General features: G+C 35.6%; 1 protein-coding gene across 1 annotated transcript; it reads right to left on the reverse strand.

Moving 5' to 3' along the window:
• Positions 1-4875: 4875 nt before the first annotated feature.
• Positions 4876-18747, reverse strand: LOC148840812 (TNFAIP3-interacting protein 3-like). Its single transcript, XM_088924031.1, has 11 exons — positions 18659-18747; positions 17582-17668; positions 16762-16827; positions 16413-16544; positions 15855-15983; positions 11484-11567; positions 10868-10993; positions 8813-8866; positions 6647-6817; positions 5459-5546; positions 4876-4932 (listed from the first exon to the last, which is right to left on the reverse strand). The coding sequence occupies exons 1-11, from the start codon at positions 18689-18691 to the stop codon at positions 4916-4918; spliced, it is 987 nt and encodes a 328-aa protein (XP_088780157.1). The 5' UTR covers positions 18692-18747; the 3' UTR covers positions 4876-4915.
• Positions 18748-19457: the final 710 nt, after the last annotated feature.

Consider the following 19457-nt stretch of genomic DNA (forward strand, 5'->3'; position numbering starts at 1 on the left):
GCTCTTCAACATTTACATGTTTCCACTTGGTCAGCTTTTAAGATCACATGGCCTCAGCTTTCATTTCTATGCTGACGTTACTCAAATATACATCCATACCAAACCTGACACTGATGTGATTGCATCTCTGACATAAAAATTTTCATGACTCAAAACTTCCTTCATCTTAACTGCGACAAGACTGAAGTCATGCTTATTGGCACCCCCCATCAACTTCGTAAAGCCAGTCCTGTAACCCTATCTGTAGATGGTTCTGTACTCGAGCTTCAATCAAAATTGAAAAACCTTGGGGTTATATTCGATTCTGGCTTAACATTCGACCCACATACAGCATACTGTCAAAACTTCTTTTTTTCACCTCAGAAATATCGCTAGACTATGCCCTATGCTATCACTAACTGTGGCTGAAAAGCTGATCAACACATTTGTGTTCTCTCGAATTGACTACTGTAATGCTCTACTCGCTGGGGTATCTAAATTTACTTTGAACAAACTGCAGTATGTCCAAAATTCAGCAGCCAGAATCTTGACCAGGTCTAGTGCAAATGATCACATTACTCCTATCCTGGAGTCCTTGCACTGGCTTCTGGATAAATTCCATGTAGACTTTAAAATCCTCATGCTCACCTATAAGGCTCTGCATGGCTTGGCACCTCAGTACCTGTCTGAACTATTATGACCCTACTCCCCACCTCGCAACCTTCACTCTTCTAATTCTGCTCTCCTTACTGTCCCCCAAGCCCATATACATTGTATGGGTGACAGGGCCTTCTCCTGTTATGCCCCCAAGCTCTGGAACTCTCTCCCCAAGGATATCAGAGAGTCACCTTCTCTAAACTCCTTTAAATCCAGACTCAAAACCCTCTTTACTTAACTGGTTCCATTCTTCACCCCTCTGCTTTTCTAGTTCCACCATCCACGGTCTCATCTATATATTGTAATTGTGTTTTATCTTGTGTATTCTTTTTATTTATTGTTGTTGTCATTCTGTAAAGCGCTTTGAAAAGCCACCTTTAAAGGTGCTATATAAAATAAAGTTTATTATTATTATTATAATTATTATTATTATATTCCTTCCCATCTACACCACACTCACAGATGACCATCAACATGGTCAACACAAAACCTTGATTCATCACTAAAGAGAACTTGGCTTGGAATGAAGGCATTATATTGACAGGCTGGGCATATTGGGTCCCTTCTTTTCTTCTTTTTTCACCATGTGTGCATTCAAAAGATTTAAAGCACTTCATCTCCTGTGCCCAATCAACACCACACAAATGGAATGTCACTAATGATTTGTACCCTGTACACTAACTTGGGTTGGTATCCCAGCTTAACAAAAAAGGGATAACAAGTAGTTTCAACTTATTAATTTGCTTAATGTCCTTATCCATGCGATATAATTTAAAACAATATACAGTATACTGTATATAAGATATAGAATAATATACACATACAGTAAAAATTAAACATGGAAATTAAAAGAAAAGCAAAACAATTAGTTACATTTGTCCAGACAGGTGAATGCCAGTGTCTGAACTAGAGGTTGAGTAGAACAAGGGTAGGATCCAGTCGATATCGCTTAGGAAGAAGCAACAGGAGTGGCTAGAGCAGAAATGTGATAGGAGTAGGAGAGAAAGGGTTGAAGAATAACAATGAGGCTCTAGAAAGAGGAGAAGGGGTAGAGGGTGATGAAGACGAGAAGGATCGAGAGGAAAGAAGGTCAGACTTGAGAGAGGTTTAGTTTGATAGAATGGGAGTGCCTCCAGGAAGAGATGGGCATTAATACTGTAGAGAAGCGTATTACAAGAAGGAAGAGAGAAGCACATCATCAGATCTTGAGCATTGTCTGCCTATTTTTTTATTGAAAGTTGCATGAAGAGAACCTATGGACCAGGTATAAAGAGAGAACAGTAGAACAGTGATCGAGCCAGACAATCTGATAAGTGCAATTGTCAAGGTAGGAGGACAACCAGGTGGTGCCAGAGGTTCCCAGATCAAAGTTTCATAGACAGCACAGAGTTTAGGCAACAGCCATACTGGTGGGGTTCAAGTAACAGGACAAGTGGATGCAGAGAATCCTGAGATGATGCAAGTACTGAAAAGAAAGCAGAGATGATAGAGCCCATAAGTTTAGAGAAAGTCAATAGATTGAAGGTGATTTTGGAGGGCACAATGTTAGGAGGGGATGGAGAGATTCCAAAGAAAGGCTGTAGTGGAAGTTAGTGGAGGAGGAAGAAATGGGAGTGAAAGAGCGAAAGCAAAAGTAGTCACTGAAACAGTCAACAAGTGTGATAGAAAGGGTAGGGGGACCGGATAAAGTTGGTACCCATTTTAATAAGCAAGAGGAGATGGTGTAAGGCAGTAGCTGAAGGAGTACAGAGAGAAATATGTTCATTCAAGTGGTGAGAAGAATCAATGCTGAAATCACCAGGCATACAAGAGTAGACAGAAGGAGAAAAGGAGAAAATTATTGAGACAGCCAGGTAGACATTAGACAACAATGATAAATAGCTGAGTAAGGGAAGTTACGTCAACAATGAGAGGTATCTGATAAAGGAGTGAGAGGCAGATTAAGAGAATTGCCAAGGCAGAGAATGCAGAAGTCCAATGATACCACCCTATCCAGGTCGAGGAGAGTAGGATGAAGAGATGTAGGCAGTTGCAGTTCTGGAGAAATCAAGAGAATGAAGTCCAGAATAAGATGGAGGGCAAATGTGAATATGAAGTCCACTCCAGCTGGCAGTCCCACAGAGCACCTGAAGTGATGTCTTGGTCTGGGCACTGGAGACAATGGTAAGATGGTCAAATCAGAGAGGGCAGAAACAGATTATCTAGGTAAGAAGATGAAATTGGCTGCAAGGGGTGCAGTCAACAAGTGTAGAGAAGGTTTGAGAAGAAGGGAAGAGCCTTTCCAGGAGCAGGATCAGAAGTAAGAATATGCCCAGGTTTGCTTCTTTTGCTATCATCTTGTTTGTGGACTCCTCCAGGCCCATGGAACTTTAAACTCTATTTTGCTGTTACCCTGGCTCCTGGAGCTGGTACCCACACTTGCAGAATTTAAGCCCATTTCACTACTGTGGAGTGTTTGCAGATTTTACTGTGGACCAAACAATAGCAAAGATTTCTAGATTGTGTAATAAATATGATCCATATTTTCATTTTCAGATAGAAAATAATAGCATAGTACAGAGTCAGTAAAAATGGTTTGTGTTCATCCACAGATATCTCCATATAAACAGGCTTCTCTTAATTCTCTCTTAAGATTCCAGGACATGTACTTCAGTTTTGTACAGTATTTTTTAATCTATGGAAAAAGTGTTTACCAATGATACACTTATGAAAAACCTAACCATGTCACAGAAGGCAGAACTTCACTATCAAAGTCAAACATGTTTAAGTTCTGTCATGATATTAGCATGCAAATAGACATTCATAATATAGTTTTAGGGCTGCACAATATTCTTATCCCATTGAATGCTTGCGCTTACACTTCTATCATTTATCTTCTTAACCTTCTGTGAGAAACTTTAGTAGTTCAGTATGCCTCCCAAGGAAAGGGTGTGAATCATTTGACAACCAACCTCCAATGTAGGCTTTTAGAGTGTTTTGTAAGGAATATGCTCATCACGGTAATGCGAATGGTTTTCACTCCACTCTTGACGAGAAAACTGCCATGTAGCTATTGGTATGAAATAAAAATTTTGGAGGATACATGTTGTTGGTATCAGTGCTTTTGAGGATGGGTTTAGGACAGACTTATCTATGGGATTGATCAGCAGGGGGTGAGTGTGGGCAAGATAAACCAGATGAAAAACACAGAACGTTTATAAATCAAAGAGAGCTGTTGAGTATCTGTGGGCTGATTCCTTTTTCGAAAGATTACCTAGAGGTTAAAGGTGATGGCAGGAGTCAATCCACAAGAAACTTCAAAGTCATCCCTTTAGTACCACTTAAGTTATCGCCATTTCCATCTAAGCCTATGAGCTCCATCAGTGTATTTATCTATGTCATTTGTACCCAATCCCATTGCATTCAGAAGGGCTCAGAGTAAACACTTTTAAGTGGAGCATCTAAGGGACAGCATAAATACACTTCTCTTAGGAATTGCATCTAATGGGAACTCCCCCATTAGGCCCGTGGCATTTCAGAATATAAACCAGCATTCACGATCATTGAATGCCTTTGCCAATAATAAATGGGACAATATTATGGCTTTTAGTCTAGTTCTGGACTTGATTCACTGTTTGAAAGTGAAATGAAATTTCAAATTTTCAAAGTTCAAAACTAAAAAATCATTTTAGAAGCTGAAACTAAATGATTTGTTTGGTTCGCTTTAGTTCTATTGCAGGAGGGAGACTTGGGAGGGCGAGTAAGAAGTACAGCTTATGCACAGGCAAAAGAAATGTACTCTAAACAAAAGAAACCTACAGCTATTCATAGCCATGCAGTATGCACTTTCAATAGCAAAGAGAAAGATATTCACCCCCCTCCCCAAACAAACTATACTAAAAAATATGGAGAACAAATAAGGTTACCCTTATATTAGGTAAAAAAAAAATATAGAGCCAAACGAAATAAAGTATAGTTTGATTTGAAGAACCTCTTCACCTCTTTCAAGAACCTCTTTTTACTAAGTTCACTGTATTTGAAATGTTACTAGTCTCTTTAGAATATTAAGTTGCCTGTCTTCCACAACATACTTTTCCCAATAGTATTACTGGGTTCAAGCATTTAGCTTGTGCATTATAGTATTTTAGAATACAGAAATTGCAGACAAAATAAAAGACAAAATAATATACAAAATATTTTATTATAAAAATATAGTTGTGTGTAATTCATTTAAATTCAACAACAAAAATATTACATTCAGCCCCCCCCAAATTATTAAATAGATGCTTGCTGTTATTTTTCACTTCCTTGCTGTACCTGTCAAAACATAAACATAACATTTGCATTATTATGGCAAATTCAATAAACATGAATCTACATATGGCTGTTTTTGTGTGTGTGACACAAGAAAGTATTCCTAATGTTCTTAAGAGCTGGTTTGAGTGATGCAACAGCAGTATGAAGCACATTCATGTAAGCAGTTCTAAACGTTTTGGATTGACAGGTAAAAAACATACAAGGTATAATGCAATGATCAACATGCATGCACATTTCAATATCTTTACCAAAATCTCAGTGCAGATGAAAACAACTTAAATCACGAAATCCTGTCATGTTTGTGTTTTAATTGAATTGCATTATACAGTAACCATGAACTCAGTCTTAAACAACTAAGCATAATCAATTCTGGATGACCCCAAATTATGCCAGAAATAAACATAAATTAAACACAGTTTAGATTTGAATTATAAATGGTTCTACAAAGCTTTTCAGCCAAACAAAACTTGTGGTACATCTTGCAAACAAGAATGTAAATGAAGAAGGTAGTGGGTTTTTGTCTTACCATTGGCCTCCTTGTTGGGTGGGTTGCGTGGCTGGGGAACATCTGGAGGAAGCTGGTCAGAAGAGGAAACATACCACTGATAGTTTGGCTGCAACAGACAAGACAGTTCATATATTACAGCAACATGAAAACACAATGTCACACTGAGTTCACAATACAGTATGTAATGCTCAATGAAGAGAAAAAGAACTTCAGACAAAAGGGTTACATGTATTTGGCCACAAATGTGAAAATGCTAAGTTTTTTTCTCCTTTTATAGAATCTTAAAGGAGAAATCAACAATGGCACCCATTTGAATGCACAGTGCATTAAATGTGTCAAATAATCAATTAAAGAACTATCATACTAAACAAAAGGCCAGATAATAAAAATAATACTAGGGAAATGCCTGAGAAATGAGAAATGTCAGCTGCGAAGCAGGTTGGCAAGTGTGTGAAAACAAGCATCTGATTTGCATTAAAACAAAATTCACCACTAATACTGCTAAAATGGCAATTACTCAAAACGTTTTAAAGGAACTGTTGTTCATTATCTCGTAAGCTCACTCTGATTACTTTCTGATTGATTGTTTTGTCTTCCTTTCAACATCTGTTGTGATGCTTTCGTTGATATGTTGAATCCTGCTGATCGTGGACTGTATTGAGCTCTTTTCTACATGGCATGGGGTATTGTACTGAAGCAACATATAAGATTTATTCAGCTGTTTTGCTGAAAAAATAGCCTGAGAACCAATTAGTGGTTACTGCAGTTTACACACTTGATCTTGTGCAGAGACAAAAGCTATTTTCAAACACAAAGCAAAGTACCTTCTCCTCCAGAAGGATTCTGACAGAGCATAACATTTCCGCAGGAGCAAATAATGTTCTGATGGAGAAGAAATTACATTCCAACACCATCCTTGATTAACACTGCAGCTTAAAACATTGCAGCAAATGCACAGTAATAAAGTGAATACACACCGTGCTTTTAAATGCTATTTTAAGAATAATTTATTGTAATTTCTCTCTGTGCAAAACACAGATTCACATCAAAGTTATGTAGATATGTAACAAAGATTACAGAGCAAGAGAAAAACAGTTATAATTAGCTACTATAAAGATCCATTTACTGCAGCTTTGCTTTTTGATTTATCATGTCTGAAACCATACTGAAACAATTAGAAGGCGTTTTTAAAACAGCTCTACTCACTGGGTGTTGCTGACGGTCCCCATGCCTATCTTGGAGATGACATAGGTTGCTGGGATTTGAGCAGTGAGGCAATGCACAGACAGTTCCATGTGGGGGAAAAGCAGCCCAATGGGAACAGCAGTAGGGTGGAGGATACCATTGTTTGGCTGTTGATAGTGGAAACTGTTTCACCTTTGAAGAGAAAAAAACATAAGTCGTTTATGTTTAAAGAAGCACACTTACTCCATTTGCATTTCCCTAAGATTTTAATACAAACGTCATTTACAAAAACAGCTGACATCAGGCAAATTACCCTATTTGAGGATCAAAAATTCAGAAACCGCATTAATTTGATATACTGTAAATTTGGTATCATTTTTGGTAACTACGTAATTGCATATTTAAGCTTTGTACTAAAACTGAACAATCTCTTCTTAATAGATTCATAAGCCACTGAAATGACACAAGTTACTGTAGACTTTTGTGTTGTACTTATTGCATGTACTTAAATCTGGTGATGTTAATATTATTGAGATCGTTTTGCAGATTTCCTTATAAAGCATTTCTACTAACATTATCAGATATTATTATAGTATTTCAAGACAGTTTTAAGATAAATGTTTTTGAGAGAGGAAATTAATGAGTAAAAAACTGAAAAGCCATATATATATACATCTTCTTGTTGATTAAAAGTATGAGAAACTTTCAATCTTGTCATGAATAGTGAAGTCTCAGCCTCATTTTTGAAAGATTAAAACTGCGTTTTTTCAAATGTTAATGGAAGTGCTGGTTAAAAGCCTGAAAGAAAGTGTTTATTTTGTTCCTAATGAACTGTTTCCTAAATATAAACTACATATATTCCTCTAGGTGATCACTAATGATAACACAGCTTGCTTTGCTGGTTTTAAAATCATTCATTGTAAGGGAAATAGTAAGAACATATGAAAGGTTGTAAATAAAAGGAGACCATTCGACCCATCTTTCTAATTTTGTAGCTCTGCAGCAAAATAAATCTAAATTTCATGCAGCCTTGTCCTTAATGAGACCAGATTTTGGGCCTCAACCACATGTTTGGTAAGCCTTGTCCAGAGCCTAATACCTCTTTGTGTAAAGAAGTATTCCTTTTCTGTTCTAAATGGAATCTCTTATAGTTATCAATTGTGACCCTATATCCTTGTTTCACTACTGAGTATGAAATAGAAGTCTTTGCATTGACCCTATACAGTATATACCCTTTAGGGATTTATTTACTTATATCACATCTTCTATCAAACTTCTTCATTGTAGACTAAAATAATTAAGTTCCTTTAAACTGTATGATAATATACAGATAATACCTTGAGATCAGAAAGCATTCTTGATGCTCTTCATTTATCTTTTCTAAATAATGCTTTAAATATATGATACCGTTATGAAAAAATGGAATTGTAAACATTTCTATACAGTAATGCTAAAGGAGAGAAATGAGAGCTGTTGTTAAAATGACATTTCAGTGGTTCAGCCAAATCCTAATTAATGTGACATAGAGACAAGAGGTATTGAGAGTCTGAAATGTACTAAAAGTTTATTTGGTGTAATTTGCCTGGGAGGGAACTACAGTCAGTCTGAGAGGAAGAAGCTGACAATACCCTAAAAAAGAGATTAAGGAAACACCATAATAACACAGATGCAGAATTATTCAGTGATAGAGCTTGTGGTGTACAAGTTAGGATATATACAGGGCATTGACCCAGGGATTGATAGGGTTTGACGTTACGATTGCAGGGGCTGTGGAAGATGGTTCACCAACCCAGAAGGAATATCAACACTGAGGCTGGCTTGGTAGCCTGGTACGGAAGTAGTGTACAAACCAGCAGTGTGTAACCACACACTGATACCTTGTCAGGGAATGGACTGATTAAGTTGAAATAAAAATAAGACGCTCATAGGAATAATAGTGTATTTTTTGTCTTGGGAGCAGAATGGGGGGGGGGAGGAAGAAAGGGGGAAGCAAGAGACTAAGAGACACGTTCTGATGTTTTGTGGGGGAGGTGATGACATCAGAAAAAGCTGGAAGAGAAGAACAGACATCATGGGGACTCCAGGAAGCCGTGGTATCCATAGTACTGATCCAGACATACTGTAGGCCGGATGAGGAATTTAATCTCCTCCTAAAGTTCTTTTAAAAAACAACATTTGTTGCAATACCTGTTGGGCTGTGTTTTTCCCTGTTGACTTCTTCTCTGTTTGGCAGAGCATCACCTGTCAAAAAATGATTGTTTATTACTTTTGTTCTGTTTTAACATGCTTTACAAATAATTATATACTTCTCTTATCCATGAGCAATATGCAAGCTTTCTTTCCTGAGAATCCTGAACTTCAGTATCTATTCACAGTAACATTTTGTTAAAAACACTTTTTTATGATAATTCTGAAACTCTGATGAACAAAAAGACACATGCAACAGCTGAACTTGAATACTATTCACAGTATTGCTGATCTTGACCTGTGGTGCCTGGTGATAAAATCCCACACAAGATGTGACTACGGAAACAGCATTGTATTTTTACTTCACACTACAACTTGAATTTGAAATCCCACTGCCAGGTTCTAAGATCCATGTCATATATGAATTTAGAGACAAACAGTTTTTGTTCACTTTCAGTCATGGTGGCTGTATCACATAATGACCAAAGACCAAACATCTTTTCCCTTCAAATGCAGTCAGAAGATATTCAGTAAATATGATTCAGATGTGGTTTAGGAAAAAAAACAGGCCATGCTCTGGCAGGGAAATCTAAACAGAGAAAGTTTGGATAGAAAAGAAAATCAAGCTATTGCAGACACTTTCTGTACTCCACTAATTAAAGATTAAAGACAAATGTTTACAACTGGCTTTCAGCTGTGTTGTAGAATGCTAACTTTGACTTTCAGTAGAAAAACACAAAATGGACTTACTGTATATCTGCATACTGTAAGTATATGAATGCTTTTCACAAACACATACATCATAAAAATTAAAATGTATTCAACTGAATATAAATTTTATTTTGATAAATGTAATTTGTTCTTATTCTGCTCAGCATGACAAGTATTCAACAAAATTCAGTGGACAGCTTCTTTCACTTAAAGACTGTGAAAGTAGACCTAACAATACCCAGTTCCTCACACAAATCCAAAAGAGCCTGTCATATTTGTTGTTTTCAGGCATAGCAAAACCATATGAAAACACCATACAACTTCAGGAGGGAAAAACAGCACTGTCTCGCCTAGCCAGGCACGTAGTTTATGAGATACTTTAAAGTCCAAATTTGACTCTAACATGTATCTATTCTTCCCCTTTTTCCCATGTTTCAAAACATGGGGAGCTTTAGATCTTTCTGTTTAGTTTTTTGTTGTGATTTTCTCTGATCAGTCAGTGCCGATTCTGATGTTGGCAATCTATCACATACAATGTGGTTCTTTTATACGACATACTGTATATATGTATGTTATATATTTGTTATACAGACACTTGTATGCCTGAAAGTAAACTGAAATATCCCCCACTATGGAACATTTTATGAATTTAGTTTAATTTACTTAATAGATTAATGTACTAATAAATGTATTAATTAATAAGTTATGTAATTAATTTAATTGTATTCATACTTAAACTTCAATGGCTCAAAAAGATTATATATAATGAAAACACTGGATTTTATCATAAAGGCCATCTTCCGCCTTATGAAACAATGTATTGACTAAGAACACATCATATCAACCTCCATTGACTATTTTAAGTTTGGCTGTACTAAAAATGAAGAAAAAAAATTCACTTGAAAACCTGGTTTCAAAAAAGGTGACAAAAACACTTCAGCGATAAATAAAAATTCCTTTGTGTTTTTCTCCAAATGTGTACATGTAAAGATTGTTTGCATGATGTAAACAAAACGTCCTTTTTGATAAAGGAGCCGAATCAAAGCTGAAACACACAGATAGAAGCAAAATGAAGAACCAGGGATGTGAGAAAGTACAATAAAAATAAAGTTAAGGGATATTTGGGTCTTTGGCATAATGACTTCATATCACACTATTTGGACGATATACAGCATAGCTGTTCAATGATTTCATTCCAGGTGGTGACCTCACATAAAACTGAATGTCAAAGAAAAAAGACAAAGTTCACAGTTTGTATATAGTGCAAGAAATTCAGGATTAGGAACTAAAAAATAACCACTAAAAACATTTTTCTAAGGACTGAAGTAAAAGTGAAAAAGGCACCTGTGATTTAAGTATCTGTAGTTCAGACTGCAGTTTCTTACACCTCTTCTCCAGTTCTTCATTTCTCTCTTTTAGCCTTTCTCTGTCACGTCTTTCCTCCTTGAAGTCATTCTCATAAATCTGAGCCTTTTTAAACATAAAGAGGGGTACATTGTTGATCTCTTGTTTTTATAGCAATGGCTCATTTATGCATACGTTAGAAAAAAAGGACTTTCAACAGAATCAGCCGATATTGTATACAGAATGATAAAGTAAATTATACTTCTCTGCAACACACTGCATTTCACCTCTTTACTTGTCTAAACAACCAGATTTTGTTTAAAGAAAATATTTGGTGTATTTAAAATCTAACCACCAATCTGTCTCAAACTCCACTATACTACACATACAACTTTTATAAGCTTGTCTTTTATGTACCCTTCACACCCCAAAAGCTACTTAAAATTCAATAAGAATATGTTATTGTTATTCCCCATTCTGCAAAGATGAATTCTTTGTGTACGATTTATTTCAAAAATATGTTTTGTGGTGGGTTAATTTTATCAAAATGTCTCATTACCATTAATATATCTTTTTAGTTTTTGTTAATGTACCTTTCAGTTTTTCATGTGTTTACCTGATGCCTTAGGACTTCAATTTGTGTTGCAGTTTCCTTTCCAAAGATGTTTCTTGCTGGGTTTCCAAGACCTTCCAAGAGGATCTGCATTGATATATATGTTATTAGTGTTCCTGTTACATGTAAAATTTTGTAAAGTAAAATACAACACAATATGCACACATTCAATAACATTCTCACAGGGTTCATAATATCATTACAATCTTGCTAACACAAGCATATAACCACAATAATAACCCTGGAATTCTTACATTTTGTTTTGTATTCAATTATCCCTGCAAACATTCACCAAATGAATAAATCTGTAATAGAGGCCTTAAATCTAAGATCGGGATACTAATCCTCAACATAAAACCACAATACAGTTCCACACAATAGGAGCCTTCTGAAGGCATGCACTAAAGACCAGCAATGGGTAATCCCAGTCCTGGAGGGCTGGTTGTGTTTTAGAGGTTTTCATTCTAACTCTTCTCTTAACATCCTAAATCCACTTATTATTGGCTTAATGGGAACAATTTAAAAACTTCTCCCAGTTCTTCAGGTGCTGGTGCTTTAAGGAGACTCAGAAAACCTGCAGACAACAGCACTCCATGGCCCAAAATACCCAATCCTGCATTAGATATAGGGTTATTTCGAAGGCTATTGGCCCATTGACACAGTAATACACTGCACTGGCTAACTGTTAAATCCAACACATAAAATCAGACAATCCAAGCCAAAGACTAGACATCGACTGCATTCTTCACTATTTTCATCAAAATTAAATGATGACAAAACAATGCCAGTTTTTTTTCCTAATCTACTTAAGGCTTTCCATCTGCTTCTTCAGGTTACTCTCTGATTAATACAGGAGGTACATATCTGGCATGCATAGTAAATAGTATCTTCCCCTAGTAATTCTACAGTGATTAACTCATGACAGTTCCTGGAAGAAACTTTGAAACTGGAATGTGTGAATATGAGTGTCTGTTTTGGGTCAAGAGATATGAAACCAAATATCTGTTTACCATTCTTAGTAGTATTGCACTAGAATTACCACAAAGAGTTTGTGTGGACACTCTTTTGGAGAACCTATCCAAAGTATTTGAAATCTGAATTTTAAATACTGAGAGCAGGAGCTAAGAGAACCACACAGAAAACAATTGTTTTTTTAGTTTTCTTTCAGTAATTCATTTGCTTCAGCTTTATACACATTGTTTGACTTTGTATTTCCAGTTATGGCTAACTTATTGCTTTCTTTAGTTTTGTGAAATCATTCTTTTTTGTTCTCACAGTTCTAAAGAAGATGATGAAGGTATAAACAATTGTAGTGAAAGAGATTCATATGAACACCAAGGAGGCTTGTAACAATTAATGTAATTAAGTATTTAAGATCAACTTTCACACAGTTTAATCCTGCAAATGGCCTAGCATTAATCTCTATCTTCTCCAGACTCCATATGTCAGTATGTGAGCCAAAAACCACCCAGGCCAAGATTTTTAAAATAGTGATAAAGTTACAGGGATAAGATCAGAGTCAGTCTCCTCCAACGCTTTAAAAACTGACACGGTCAAACCTTTCTTTCTTTTGGATGTAACTACAGTATACAGTATCTTAAACTGAGACCATCTTGGCTCCATTCAAATGCATGACACCTAACTCTTGTAACAGCCACAGCTGCACTCATTTCAACTACAGCTATAAAAAGTATTAGATAAGACCAAAATGCTTTTCACAAAAAAAATAGTCCAAGAATTTAAAAGCACTTCCTGTTTACGTCTAGAAATGTATACCTCTGTCAAACCACTTCCTCTACTGTTCAGCAGATAAACCTACACACTTCTTTAAAAAGTGTTTTGAAATGCTAAAAGAAAATATTTAACATTATAGAAAGGTAGTGTGTAATCAGCTGTCTGGAAAATTTAGCATCTTGAAGTTGATGTGTGTGCTTCTATACTAGAGGTTATCTGTGCTGTTTTTTAATGCTGTTTTAACCAATTACAAGAACCGTGCACTTCTTCAGGAAACATTTGTGGTTTAACTGATTTGTTATAAATTTCTTAGGGGGTGTTTATATTTGTGCTGTACTTCAGATAAATAAAAATGTTTAGGGATGTTTTATCTCTTGTTTTATTTTACAGCTCTCTCCCTTGCCCAAAAAACAACCTTTCCCGGGCAAGTCAACCATAGCAGTCTGGCATAAATACGTAAGGGACTAAAGCTCTTATTAGTGGGGTAATGAAAGTGGAAGACTAAAAACCAGCTGCAGATTAATGAAGTCATCTTTCAAACTATGTAAAGGTCGGGTGGAAAAACAATAAAATGATGCCTAATGGACAAATAATAAATAAGCTTTTCTAAAAGGTGTATTATCCTCTTATCAAATACTAACAGGCTGTATTTACTTTGCAAAGTACACTGTGACCTTTAATTCACAAGGATGATGCTCTTATGGGTGAAGCTTATGTTTAGGATTTGGGAGACCCCACTGATTAAATTTAGTTATAGTCTAACGCCCTGTCCTGTTGCTGTGAGTCACTACATCAAAATAACACAAATCTGCCATGCAGGCTCAGAAGTAATAGAACCAAAAATAGGCTGAAAATTGAGAACACTTGTACCTCAAAGATCACATCTGTTTAATTATGTAATCAGTGAATCAGGCAAAACCTTAGAAAAACAATAAAAAAAATCAGTATTATGGCGACAGAGTAGGCTGGTGATGGGAGTGCAAACAGATGTATACCTGATGTTTCAAGAACAGCTTTATTTTTTATTCCCTCCACTCTCTTTGTGACAGGCATCCAGTAACAGTATTTTGTCAGGTGCTCCAGCCTAGTCACTCTTTTGCTGGGATCTTCCACTACATTCAGACAAAATTCACTCATTCACTGGACCTTCCCCTTCATCTCTTTCACAACTACATGTAACTCAGAATATTAGAGGGAGTGAGAGAACCCTCCAAAAAAAGACTAAATATGTTGAATTGCCCTCTGTCATGCCAGGATAAAATAATACATACAACCCCCCCCCTGTACAGATCTATGCCACTCTACCATAAATATAAAAGTATCAGGTAAGATTACAATGACCCTAAAATGTGAGTATAATGAAAAAACATTTACTGCTATATCTGACTCACAGCTAGTTAGGCAATAGCAAATCTTATTAACAACGTCATCCTGCTAAAGTCCTTGTGTGTTTCCCAAAAATCTCCCAGGTTATACTTCAGGGTCAACGAAAATGGGCATAATTAAATAAGTATCTACTTGGTTATACAGTGCATAGCTGTTTGTTTTGTAGAGTATAAAACCCCACATTAGGAGATTTTATAGGTTTTTAAAAAAACTTCACAGATTGAACAGATTACTTTTTTTTCCAGAGACCTTAACTAGAGCTAAATACATTTCACACAGAACTCAAAGATCAATTTTCTTTAATTCCTTCAGGGTATTATGGGAACAGGTCAGCATAATTAACATAAATAACAAATGTACTTTAAGGACTAAGCCTGAAACATACAGTATTATCATCATCCTGAAAGATGAAGATGTACGGTATTTGAGCTCAGGCAATGTATTGAAGCTCATGCGATTTGATTAATTGATATGATAGAAATACTGTAGGCACTGGTTAATATACAAATGCATTTAGCAAGTTAACACAGTTTAAATAAAGAGATGACCAGTGCTTACAGGCCTCCAAATTCAAAGCACATGCAAAATTGACTAGATTTGTACAAGGCAGCTCATGTCTAATCTACTTGTAAGACAAAGAGGTTTGCAGAACACGTCTCAATGAAAAGCATAAGAATAGCGCTACTAAGGAAATGTTGTGTTCTTCCTAAACATACCTTCATTTGCACTCCATTGGCTTTTGTTTGCTTTACAATTATAGGGGATATGTTAAAGGAGCAATAAAATTTAAAAAAGAATGTTTACTACAAGTTTAACAGTTGTAAGACCCCATTAAGAGCATTCTTGTGATAACAGACTAAACACTTTCCATGTCTCATATAGCACTTTTTCTTAGCTATACGTTTTAAAACTAAATTAATTAAATACACAGTAGATCTTAAATATGGGAAGCCTTGTCTGTTCATGAGCCTCATGTGATGCATTTTTAGAATTCAAGTAAATTAACTGAAACTAATGACAGGAAGAACAATTTGTCAAAAATGAGCTTGACAACCAGTTGCCATGAAGATGTTTTGTTTGTTTTTTGATGTTTTACATTATTCAACCACATACAGTACGTTCTCAATACACCAAATGCTGGTAAATGCACACAGAGAATTCTTTGTGAAATTGAGGAACTTAATATTCGATCAGCAGTTGTGTGAGTAATACTACAGTATACCATATTCAGTTCTGTAAACTCAGCTCCCATACCTTGTTAAGTCTCTGAATCTCACATTCCTGGTGATCCTTTTGTTTAGTCAGAGTGGCATTCTGTTCCTTTAAATTTAGGCTTTGCTGTTTAATTTCAAATAGTTCAGCACTGAGTTTAGTGTTTTTTTCCTGCAATTACCGAAAAAGAAGATTTTTAGTTCAACTTTCAGAAAGTAAAACCTCATTTACTGTACTAGTGACTCATGACTTTAGATCTTAATCACAATGCCCATTTTCCCTTCCATCAAAGCAGGAATAATACTTTATATATCTTGAAAAGCACAAGATATTTGATTAACATTAACAATTAATTTACTAAAAGGATTACTTTTTCATGTTCACAACCCATTTTTTGAAAATCACTAAACCGCTAGATCTGTACCTTTTTAATGTAAACATAAAGTGAGTGAATATTGTAATTGAAATATGTAACTTACAAATATTAAATATATATATATATAATCTGAACATATTCAATGTATATTGAATGTGAAATATGTTTTAAAATTTTCCATGCCCTGTTTAGTTACTTCAGCTTAGTAAGAAAATAAAACATACCTGTTCTTTTTCAATTATTTCTTTGGCCAGGATCAGCTTCTTATCAAAGTCTTTCTGCTTTTTATCCCGTTCTGTGTTGACTTCAGTGATAAATTTATCACAAACAATCAATCTCTCTTTCATTTCCATTATCTGCATATTCAATATTTACAACAGAATTTGATTATTATAGATTGTTTTTCACTGTGTTATTTAGTTTTATTTTAAAAACTTCCAAAGTAGGAATATACAAACCAGCTAAAACAAAATCCTACTGTACTTTCATGTTTTCCTTGTCAAGATTTAATAAGATTAACATTAAATATGATTGATATTATTTAAAATGTGTGTGAAATCAGAACTGTGTTACCTTCAGGCTGTAGTGTTGTTTCATGAGTTTGTATTGTTCATCCCATTTTTTGTTCACATCGAGGAGCTAAGAAATGGAAAAGGCACAAAAGTTCAGATGTCTGAGAGTAGTATTTCTTTGTCATCCATGAACAATTCTTTCTATTTTTATAGCAACAAATAAATCCTCAAGGAATCTCAAGTGATTAAAATATAGGACCATTTCACCATTTAAGTGCAGCAACCACCTGGAGGGTGCAGAAAGCAGGAATTTAAAGTAGGCCACATTATACAAGCCCAGAGACGAATTCAGTCAGGTCACTAGGGTGACCATCCCTACTCTTACAGACAGTTTGGGACCTTTAACAATAAAAATGGTCAGAAATCTGGTTAAACGTCTCATCCAAAGGACGGTGCCTCCCACAATGTGAGGGGAGTTCTGAAGCTCATGAACTGGCACAGGGTTGATATTAAGTACAAACTCCAGAAAATGTTTTAAGAGCTGAAAGAACTTTTTGAATTAAATTATTGCAATTAAGAATGTAGCTGCTGGAGCACAAAAAGACAAAGCAGTGCCCTGGGAGAAGGATTAAGACCCGTTGCCTTTGAGGTCTTCCATCCCAGTATTGACCAGGCTCAGCCTGAATTAACAGCCTACTGACATTACATGGCTGGTGCTATGTAATAAAATGTTAGTGTCTGCATTTTGCTATCCTAGGAACCTCAAGAAGTTATCATTGTAACTTCCTTTACATGAATAAAACAAAGCTGTTTCCCATCCCATAAAAGAATATCCACAAAACACTGCTTGTGTAAAGGAAAAATGAATAGTATTAATTAACCTCTTGTTTTTGTCTCTGCAGAATCCTCAGTTGTTGCTTTAACTCTTCTGGTGAATTTCCTATCAGACGTTCCTTTAATTTTGTGACCTGAAACAAGAACAATCCCTAAGAAATTAGAAAAGCAGCATTCAATCCATGCTGCTAATGCTACTTGGCTTTGTTTTTATTCAAAACAATTTACAAAGGTTCCAATTATCCATTTTTTGTTAACAAATGTTACCACCAATTTAGTAGTTTAAGCCATTTTGGGGAAAATCATCTTCATTTGATTTAAACCTATTACTAAACAATGTTGCCACTAATGGACTGCTGTTTTTTAAGTGGTGTGCACTGAAACATGTAGATCCAGCGAATTTTATGTATGTATTGTACGTTTTCATGTAGGCCTTTTCCCTGACAATGACAGTATGAGCCACATACTGTTTGAATACACACCAACACAAGATGAGGTTAATGTACTAAATTAGCCACTAGATGGAGCCCAATCCAATCTTCAAGGTACTAGAAAAGTGCATAGTTTCGACTATTACAATTTCATCCAATCAGATCTTACTTCACAGTCACAAAGAGACATCAACATACACTAACTGTAGCTAATCACTTTATCAATTTAGAAATTCCCATATTAGACTTAGAGATCTTTTCTTTTTCCTAGCTTGACTTACTTTTAACTTTGACCGACTTTTGATGCACAGCATGTATGTTCTGATTGTCTGTATACAGCAACAACAGCATTAATGATTACATGTGAGCTGTTGCTTAAATTCTGGATCCTAATATTGATGTATCAGATATCAAACACCCTCCACAACTGTACAGATTTTCTAGAAAGGGGACAATAATTTACAGAACAACTCACCCTTCAATATACTGTATGTTGTGTATTTTTCAAGAATGTATGGTTACATCTTTAGGCCTACACAAGGTTCACTGTGAACAAAATCAACCAAACTCTACCCAGGTCCCTCTGATTAGAAGTGGTGCCCCACATGTTTGATACCTAGTGCCTATGTTTGAATGACTGATTTTGGGATGCTCATTGTTTTAAATGATTTCAAAATATTAACAAAATCTTACCTTAGCTGCGTCACATAGCGATGTTTCTGTCATTCTGCAGGAGGATCTTGTCTCTCCACAATCCTTTAAAAGAGCTGCAGGCTCCTTGGGGAAAATAAAGAACACTTCACAGCACTGTTTTACAGTCCACTCTGGAGGATCATGCTCATTGGTCTTGCTTATTCTTATATTGCTCCTTTTCATAACAAGGGGCAGCCCAAAATGTCACAACTGCACAGCTTCAAATTATTACTGCTGTGTGAGACGCACACTGGAAACCACTGCTGGCTTTTATTACTGGAAAACTCAATAAGGAAGTTAGCTGAAACGGAACAAAAATCTGAATAGAAAGTTTACACATTCTGTACACCAGTGGATGATTAATCAAACTATGTACAGTATACAGGAACATGGAAATCCAGTGGTATTGTGTAAATAGGATACTTGCCTAGAGATAAGAATGACATTAAAATATATGTCACAAAACATGTGTAATGTATATAGAACACATACAGTTTTTATAGTCAAAAGCTGTAAGAATGTATTTTCATAACTGAAAGTAGCAGTGATCTGTACAGTCTCCCTTTTTAATTCTAATCACAATCATGCTAGAGTATGCCAAAATCAACTATGAGTTAGTTTAGTTAGTTTTTAGCTGTTAGCATCAGGATTAAAAATGGTTATTACCATTGAAAGGAGTATCATTAAAAGGAACAAAATAGACAAAAAGAAGATAAAAATTAAATTGCACAAAATGAATGGAGGTGCTGTGAGAGAAAATAGCCATTTACACTTTATCTACAGTATAAACTGTACAATC

Source organism: Atractosteus spatula, chromosome 1 (genome assembly GCF_055471065.1).
Source record: "Atractosteus spatula isolate fAtrSpa1 chromosome 1, fAtrSpa1.hap1, whole genome shotgun sequence".
Lineage (NCBI taxonomy): Eukaryota > Metazoa > Chordata > Actinopteri > Semionotiformes > Lepisosteidae > Atractosteus > Atractosteus spatula.